We start from the raw sequence: 9691 nt of genomic DNA on the forward strand, positions 1-9691 counted from the left end.
TCTAGAAAAACGGGTAGAGGAACATGGGAAGGGATATATCCAAGTTTTTGGAAAAGGATTAAGAGAGATGTTTTTTTCATTTCCAAAAAATATAGTACTGGGGATCAAACCCAAGCCTTTGCAGATGCTAGGTAAGCACTCCCTCTGAGCTACATCCCCAGCCCTTTTATTTTGAGACAGGGTCTCACCAAGTTGACTAGGCTAGCCTTGAACTTGTGATCCTCCTACCTCAGCCACCCAAGTAGCTGGGATTACAGGCATGAGATCTTAGCTTTCTGGAACATGTATATATATAATCCTTATTTTTCACAATTCTATAAATTTACAATACTGAAACATTCAAAAAATCTTGAAAACATAAAAATAGTTCCGATTTCATGGGCATGAACTTTCTAAAGAAAACAAAAAACTCAGCTGGACACAGGCACACACCTGTAATCCCAATGACTCAAAGGACTGAGATAGGACCCCAAACTTGAGGCTAGTCTCAGCAACTTAGAAAGAACCTCAGAAACTTAGCATGATTCTGTCTGAAAAAATAAAAAGGGTTGGATTATAGCTCAGTGGTAAAGGGCCCCTGGGTTCAATTCCCAGTAACAAAAAACATTAAAAAAAAAAAAAAAGTTATGCTATTTCAACAACCTGGATCATACATTTATGACAAATATTCCATAGCTTTCTAGCTTTCTCTTTACTTCAAAATTATTTTGGGAAAAAGACCATTATCTGTCTATTCACACGTAAGAAAGAAAATTACACTAAAAAGATTAAAAGCAGTCATGGGAAAAAAAAAAGTAGCCATGGACATCAATCCAGAAGCTGTAATTCTGAGCTAACAATACATTTTATACTTCTGAAAAAGATGCTATGTATCAGCCAATCAGTCTTCATGTAATTAAATGGAAGTTATAAAAATAGAGGCTCAATGATATGTTATTTTTAACATAGTTCTTTCATCTATTTGATTACACTTATTAAGGGTACATGGTTTAAACAAATTATTACAGTTACATAGCACTTTCCTATTTCCAAAAAGCATTTTTATATTTGACTCAGCAACCAGATACAGTAAAGACATTATCATTCCCATGTTATTAATTTAAAAAACTAAGGGTCAGAGAGATTAATTTGCTCAGTTGCACTGAGGGGAAACTGGATTGGAGGGTTAAGTTCCAATTGTACACAGAAAGCAAGCAATTATTTGGATGTTTCAGAGCATAGAAAAGAACCTGATTTCTTTACTTCCTAAGATACAATATCTCTAAACTTACGTTGTCTGAAAAGCAATATTCAGTGGAGCCTGCCTGTACATCTCTAGTAGTGTTAATATTTTCATAAAAAAGTGAAAATTCACATTTTTTTTATCTCCAACTACCATTACAAACAAAAATAAGAACAGAACATGATTTTATAAAAGAGGAAAACCTGGCGAAAAGTGTGTCAAACCCCTCAATGATTTACCATTGCTGAGATCTTTCCTTAACAAGAGAACAGTTTTTAAAAGAATTTTCTCCCAAAATCCATTTGTTGGATTCCATAAATTAGCTGCTACAAAGGATGTATATCAGAGAAACTCAAAACTACTAAGAGGCTTTTCTTCTAATCTAGTATAAAGGCACATTAAATACACAACGGCGGTCACACTATTTTAGATAATGATGGAAAACGACAGCTGACAGCCAGTTTGGGACAAATGCCAACTGCTCCTATTTGTCTGAAAATGCTAAAATTGCCTCAACATTCAGTTTTCAAAGAAAATATATCTCTACATGAAAAAGTTCATCAACTAAAATCCTGAAATCAAGACTACAGATAATGGTGCCTCTTTGCTCTTAATTTTTTACCTTTTAATATTCCAAAGTGTAAGTAAACACATCTTAACAGCTTTAAATATTTTCATGTATTTTATTTTTTAAACACTTATAATTTTGCAAACTAGCAGTAAAATACTGTCTTTAATATATTTTACTAATTAGCACCGTATATATTTTAAAGCTAACTGGAACATTGTTTCATTATAAATGATTATAAAATAAAAATGATCATTTCAAATGCCAAATTAGTCTCAACATGTGATCTACTATTAATGATATCATTATTTTTAGCTCTGTGCACAAAGATGTATTTCAAAGATGAACTTAACTATGGTTGGAGTTGTGGCTCAGCAGGAAAGCGCTTGCCTAGCATGTGTGAAACACTGGGTTTGATACTCAGCACCACATAAAAATAAAGATATTATGTCCAGCTAAAACTAATATATATATATATATATATATATATATATATATATATATATATACATACATATATATAAAAAAAAGAACTATGTTAATATCTATTTTGTCAATCTAACAAATCAAAATATTGTAGTTTAAAGTCATTTAATCTCTGAAATTATTAAAGAGCATATAAGGAAGTCAAGGAATTAGTTATAAAGATCAAAGATACTCTGATAACTGATTTGTTTTTTAAGAAATCCCTTATTTTCTAGAAGAATGAGGAAATAATGAAAAAGACCATGGTGCAAGTATGTTACACATAGGGTTTAGTATATATTAGTAATCTCCTGCTTTGATTATTAAAAATTTGGCCTTTCCAAAAAGTCATCAAACTGTCTAAGACAACTCACATGGACAGTTGGAAACCTGAAATAAAACTGCTCAGTGCGAAAAAAAGATCCCAAGCCATTCATACAGTTTTAAATAGAAGTCTAGACATATACTCTTTTTAATGTTCTTATCTAAAAACTTTTAAAATATGAAAAAAACCCTAATTAAACTCAAATTACTTCTAAATACTTTCAAAAAATGTTTAAAAAGGGATATTTTCATGTTTTTTCTGACAAAAGCATTCTTCAGAAACATGGACTTAAGTTCTGAGCCACAACTCACTGCTTACTAGCATGCCTATTTTGCATACCAGTAGAATCAAGTCCAGTTTTGCCATTTGTGGATAACTATGACAAGATACAAAAGCATGTGTTTGCCATAAATAGCTCTGGCTAACAGCAAACTGCTCACACTGAGTAGATCAAATTCTCTATAAGGAGAGCAATCTGGACCACCGCCAAATCCCACCAATAATGTTTAAGACTATCAATTCTTTTCTAATTCTATTACAGTAGTGAAAATGAATATTTCTAAATATCAGAAGCATTAAACTTTTGAAGGCCATTTAACAAATTATTATTTTGACCCAATAAACAACAAAAATTTCCTGCTGCTTCTACTCAATTATTTCTAAGTGTAAATGTGAATAAAAAAACAACTGGAGAACAAATGAGATATTGAGGATATTTATGTCGAAGTGCAAAAAACAAAACCAAAAGCCAAAAAACAAAAAAACTGCTCTCCATATTAACACATAAAGTAATAAATAAACATGTTTAAAAAAGTACCACTCTTTACTAATGGTGTTTTATATTAGGTGTCTTTAAGGATAGAATATTGTTTAAACCAAAGAAATCCAACAAATCTGGAAAATATCATGCATGAATGTTGTACAAAAAAAGTTCTCAAATGAGCAGTGCAGAAATTTATAGCTGTTTACCCTAAAAGTGGTTCTACGTAACATTTTGCAAAATTTCCAAGGAAAACAAGGCAACGTTCTGTAACATGCCACAATTTTTATTGCAACGTGGCCATTTTTGTGAGGATGGGGAGTTTGATCTCAAAACAATGTTCCATTTAAGGCTCTTTTATACAGAAATTGCCATCATGACTGATATTCAAAATATCTTTAGTGTTGCAAGACTCACATGGTAAACATAAAACTCCTACACTTAATTCAGTAGTGTACACTCAATGGAAAACAAAAAGGTATTAATAACAGATATTTCTTTTAAGAAGATATGTAGGTAATAGGAATGAACACTGAGGTACTAGGATAAATTGATGACACAGTTAATGAAACTTAATTGGCATTCCTTTGGGGGGATTAAACTCATTTTTTTTTTTTTAAAAAGTGCTTTTAATGCATAGTGTTATATTCGTGCTGCCATGTCACAAAAGAAGGCTTGCCAAGGCAGGTGAGGTGTATGAATGCTCCAGCGCCTCACAGAACTACAATCAAGTGCAACTATAATAATACTGAAAAAAGTTCACCATCTGACCAGTGGATAATACTTTCAAGGCATTCAATCTGCTTACCCTTTGCAGTATTCTAGACTATTCACATTGACAATCACATTCATTGTAGTGCTTGCTGCAAAGGAGGCATATAACCAGTTGTTTTGGCTAAAATAAAGACAGGAAGGCATTCCTTCTACATAAAAATAACCATATTGAAGAGTCTAATGGCAATCACTGACAGGCTGCTTAAATGAATGATATCTCCTTCATTCACTGTGTTGGAAGGGCCCAGAGGAAAGGGAAGAAAAAAAAAAATGAAAAAACACCTAATGCTATTCCAATGGACTGAGCTGGAGAAATGAAACCCCTTAAGATCCAGATGGCACTTGATGGTCATTTTATAATGGTTTTCCTTCAAGTGAAACTACTACATTGCCTCCCAATTTCTCTCCAAGTGTTGATCGGTCCTTAATATCATCCAAGCCATTTACTTGCCACTCGTGTTTAATACCTAAAAAGAAAAAATATTCCATTATCTTATTATACTTAGAAAAGAGTAATTTCTCTACACAAAATAGTCAATATTTGTACCTGTGAATTTCTTTTTAATGGCATCTTTAGAGCTAGCATAAATCATCTTGCTTTTTAAGGGTGCACTTTCAGGAGCCCTAGGAAAACAAAAAAAAAAAACAACAAAAAAAAAACAATTGTTGAATCTCACTTATAAGAAGAACAAAGGCAAAACTGACTATGATAATAATTATCCTTGCATTTTAAAAGTACTTTTTTCTTTTGTTTTTACACACCAGAATATAAATACTAGGTCTTCTTTCTTAGACTCTTTTGTTTCGTATGTGGCATCGTACAAAGCATATCGGCAATCATTCAGAGGTAGCAACTTCACAAAAGATGTGTAGGGGTCCTCTACAGTATCACCAATGTCACCCACCAAGATCTGCTTTGCTTCCTCTACAATTATTTGTCTTTTGTCATCGCTTAAACAGAAGAGAACTGCTTTCTTTCTTTTTTTGATCTCCTCTTGTGTAGAAGACTTCCTTACTTTCATATCATTAAAAACTTTGATGACTTCATCATTCACTGTAACTCCAGATGCCTGAAAATAAACAAAGAATGGTAATTCAGAACAAGCATTCTGGATTTAAACAAAATTGTCTGCCTACAGAGGATTCAATTTAGTTTGGACTTTAAAAATTGCACTGAAGGATGCAAGCAGTCCAAACAGATTAATTTCATTTTAAAGATTTAGTACATGATACATCTAAAGACTCAAACTCATCCTGCCCATTCATCCTTTTTAAAGGTGTCCAGAGAAAGCAAATGGAAGGTGGAGCAAAAGGGACAAATACAAGTTGTCCCATCCCTGAAATGTTTCCTATTTCATTGGGTGATGTCAGAGCTTCGGGAGCAGCGGCAAAAATACCTTCTGTATTGTGTCAACTCTGCAGGCCTTTAAAAAAACACTTTTGGATTTCAGTTAATGCTTCTACTATTTTTTTTCTTTAAAGTCATCCTAGCCACTGTCGTTTCCTCATAAGGAAAGGGAATCAAGTGTAAACTCCAACCGCCTACGGCTACAACATAATTGCCCCACAGCTCAAAGGCAGACACGTCAAAACTAAAAAGTCCAATGTAGAAGCTTTTTTACCACGAGAAAGCATTAAAAAAAAAAAAAAAAAAAAAAAAAAAAAACAGTTTTCCCACCTTTACAGTCTTCCCTTAAGAGTTTTATTACAGGCCATCTAGACCCTGACCCGAAGCCTGCAAATCACATACCAATTTTAGAGCGCGCGTGTTAGGAAAAATTAGGAAGCGAAGGGCAAACGCGGCACCTGGGGGGCTGCACCCTCCTGCAGCCCGGGCAGCACGGCCCCGACCCCACCCCCACCCCCGCGCGCACTCCCGGGCCCTCCCCGCCCTCAAGAATCCCGACAGCAGCAGGGCTGGGCCTGACTGCGGAGGGCAGGCCGGCCGGCTGAGAGCAGCGGGTCTGCTGCGGGGCTACAGCGCAGGAGCGCCCACCTCGGAGGCCAAAAACTGGTTAAAATGGCGGCCCCATTCCCCGGGTCGTGCGGGGCCGCTCTGGGGGGCTTCCTTGCTGCGCCCCAGTCTCCCGGCCGGCGCGCCCGCCTTACCATAGTGCCCGCGGCTGTGACTGCGGCAGCTGCTCCGGCTCCGTGGATCTGGGAGGAGGAGAAGGAGGGGCAGGCGGGCAGGCAGGCGGCTGCGAGTGCGGGGCACGCCGGGAGCTGCAGCCCCGGGGAGGCGGCGGGGCTGGCGGGCCGCAGGAGGCGGGCGGGGCGGTCACGTGGGCACGCCCCGTCCCCCGCCGGCGCCGCCCCGCTCCCAGGCCGTTCCGCCCCGCAGCCGGGGGGGCCCCCAGCCCGCCCGCGTCCTCCGTCTGACCCCGGAGAGCGAACCCAGCAGGCCCGGGCCGCTGCGGGGCGGTGACGCGAGCCCAGGGGCCTGGCAGAGTCGCCTTCAGCCATCGGGCACCGCCCATCGGCCGGCTGGAGAAAGCGCCCGACTCCCAGAGGGGCGTTTCCACCCTGCCTCCGCGGGGCGCTGCTGCTGGGGTCGTGTGTGTGTGAAGAACTGCCCGCGGAGGTGTCTTTCGTTCCTTCGCCCTTGGTTTCCACCCCAACGGGCCGAATCTGAACGTTTCGAGTCTTTTTGGAACCCTACCAAACTGTGTAAACTGTTTATAACCCTTTCCTTACTAAATGAGGGTAAACACTAAAAGGGGTTACTCCCACTTGATTGACGTACTCTGCAAAAACCAGATAATAGGCAACCGCGAAAAATAACTTCAAAATTCTGTAGTCGAAATAACAGTGATAGGTAGCAGCATTCCTTGGTGATATCCTTTTCTGTATTAGATTCCTAGGAAGCGGGTTGTACTCGCTGTTAGGAGTCTTCTGATACCTCAGTTTATGACGGCTGACATTAGGTAAATGAACCCAGGAGTGGAGATTCCTCCCTCTTGGCAATCAGAATCCCTTCTAAAAAAGCCTGCCCGGTTGAGACGAGACGGATTCTCAAATACATCTTATTTATCATAGAAAAGTTGTCACTTTATATCTTGAGGAAATTTTCATAAAATTTAACACTATGAGTTTATAATGAACGCGTTACAAATTAAACACTATGTTTAACGATTATAATGAAAAGCAGGTGCTACCTTTTCTCCTAAATCTTTACCATTTTTGCCTCACTTTATTTGTAAAATTGGTAGATTGAATTTAAAACTCTAATCAACAGTTAAATGTATTTTGTGAAAACGTTCTGTACTAAAAATGTAGAATTGTCATTGTCTGAGTTATTAAATTGAATAACTCAGGTGAATCTTGAAGCAAACGGAACCAGAAGTGTGGTGTGTAAGCCAGAACTTTGAGGGGGCAGTTTTGGGAGAGTTGAATGCTACTCATGGTTCTGCCCCATCTCTCATCCCCTCCAAACCTCACATTCTTCATCTGTACAAGTTCTCACTAAGTTATCTTTAAGATCCTTTCTAGCTTTAAAATTTAGTTTCTGAGTCTATCCGTGTTCAGTAGGACTGGTGTGTATGTGTCTCAGAATTAAGTTTAGGGATAGAAAATCATGAGGAGTATGTGACAAATACGTGTGTGTGTGTGTGTGTGTGTGTGTGTGTGTAGTATGTTAGGTATTGCCCATGAAAAACAGGCTTATTTTTATGTCCATATTGTGCGTTTATTTTCTTAATTGGAAGATTAACTTAGAAATGAAGAGGAAATTTCCCAATGTCTAAGCATAAATCCCAAGTAAATAAATAAGCTGGCACATTACAGTTTATGAAATTTTTCTCTTTCTTGAATTTCCAAGAAAGTCATGAAGAATTGTTCTCAGGACAGTGATCATTTGCTGTGTGTGTGGGTATCCACAACCATTCTTCCCAGTCTCTTCCTCTCAGGGTCTCCCTCCCTTCCATCCTGGAAGATTTGCAGCAGCCTCAGCAGAGAACAGGCCTAGATCAGGTTTCAGAATCTCTCCCACCAGAACTGGGGATTCCAAAGATGTAACACACACACTCACATACACATATATCCCGTTCTGATATCAATCCCTCTCTAAGCCTGTCCCCCTTTGACTCCCCAGATCAAGTTAATGGATCTCATGCTCTAGGAATTTTTGCCTGAAGATATTTTTGTCTTTGAATACATTTTGTTGCATTATAATAACTTGTTTACATATTCTGTCACCCAAATACACTGTAAGTGCCTGAGGATTTGTGTCCTTATCATCTTTGAATTTCTGGAGCCTGGTATATAGTAGGTACTCAATAGGTGATTTAATAATGAATTTGAAGATATTCTAGTGCTATTAAGAGAACAAAAAGGAAGCTTCTAGAGATTGTGAGGTCTTTCCACATGAACTTGTGAAGATAGCTCTGAGAACCTCAGGATCAGTAGTAGCTCCCTTTCTTCACCCCTGAGAGTTATAACCAAAACAGCACGGCTTGGTAAAGCGGCAGCACTTCCAATCATTGCTGCGTGAATTTTGGCCCCATGTAGTGGATGGACCTGAGTGTCAAACACCACAAGTATTGGTGTTTTATTGTGGCTGAAACAAATTATCACAAATGTAGTGACTTAAAACAACACAAATTTATTTTCTTACAGTTCTGGAGGTCAGAAGTGAGTCTTACAGGGTTACAATCAACATGTCTACAAGGCTTAATTGCTTTTTTTTTTTTTTGGTATTGGTACTGGGGATTGAACCCAGAGACACTTAACCACTGAGCCACATCCCCAGCCCTTTTTATTTATTTTTATTTATTTTTTAGTTGTAGATGGACACAATACCTTTGTTTTACTTATTTATTTTTATATGGTGCTGAGGATGGAACCCAGTGCTTCACACCTGCAAGACAAATACTCTACCAGTTAGCTACTGAGCTACAGCCCCAGTCCACACCCCACCCCATTTTGTATTTTATTTAGAGACAGGGTCTCAAATAGTTGCTTAGGGCAACTTAGAGGCTGGCTTTGAACTCTTCCTCCTCCTGCTTCAGCCTCCTGAGCAACTGGGATTAAAGGTGTGCACCACCACATCCGTAGGCTTAATTGCTTTTTGAGGCTGTAGGGAAGAATCTGTTTCTTTGTTATTTCAAGTTTTTAGAGATCCTCCACATTCCTTGATTTGTGTCACAGCCAGCAATCCCATCACTCTGACCTCTGCTTCAATCATTGCACCTCCTCTGACTCTTTCTACTTTTCATTTATTTATTTTTAAAAATATTTTTTAGTTATAGATGGACACAATACCTTTATTTTATTTATTTATTTTTATGTGGTGCTGAGGATTGAACCCAGGGCCTCACATGTGCTGGGCAAGTGCTCTACCACTGAGCCACAACCCCAGCCCTCTTCTTTTCATTTATAAAGAACATTATAAATTCTTTGGACCCTATGTGGTAGTTTAGTAAAGAATTTCTTTGTAAGAGCCTTAACTTGATCATGTCTATAAAGTCTATTTTGTTGTGTAAGAGAACATATTCACAAGTTCTGGGCTTAGGACAGGAACATCTTTGGAAGGCTATTACTCTGCCTACCACAGTGTACCTGTTCTCTTCACAATTTCAA

The 9691-nt window shown here is 38.4% G+C and overlaps 1 protein-coding gene across 1 annotated transcript; it reads right to left on the reverse strand.

Moving 5' to 3' along the window:
* Positions 1-672: 672 nt before the first annotated feature.
* On the reverse strand, positions 673-6362 carry Cfl2 (cofilin 2). Its single transcript, XM_076850185.2, has 4 exons — positions 6224-6362; positions 4877-5184; positions 4662-4738; positions 673-4581 (listed from the first exon to the last, which is right to left on the reverse strand). The coding sequence occupies exons 1-4, from the start codon at positions 6224-6226 to the stop codon at positions 4469-4471; spliced, it is 501 nt and encodes a 166-aa protein (XP_076706300.1). The 5' UTR covers positions 6227-6362; the 3' UTR covers positions 673-4468.
* Positions 6363-9691: the final 3329 nt, after the last annotated feature.

This window comes from Callospermophilus lateralis, chromosome 3 (genome assembly GCF_048772815.1).
Source record: "Callospermophilus lateralis isolate mCalLat2 chromosome 3, mCalLat2.hap1, whole genome shotgun sequence".
Lineage (NCBI taxonomy): Eukaryota > Metazoa > Chordata > Mammalia > Rodentia > Sciuridae > Callospermophilus > Callospermophilus lateralis.

Excerpts from the sequence above, each read along its gene's own strand:
- Cfl2 (XM_076850185.2), bottom strand. Across the intron at positions 4,739-4,876 it reads GACCTAGTATTTATATTCTG|GGCTCCTGAAAGTGCACCCT; the intron begins GTGTGTAAAAAC and ends TTGTTTTCCTAG. Across the intron at positions 4,582-4,661 it reads CATTAAAAAGAAATTCACAG|GTATTAAACACGAGTGGCAA; the intron begins GTACAAATATTG and ends TTTTCTTTTTAG.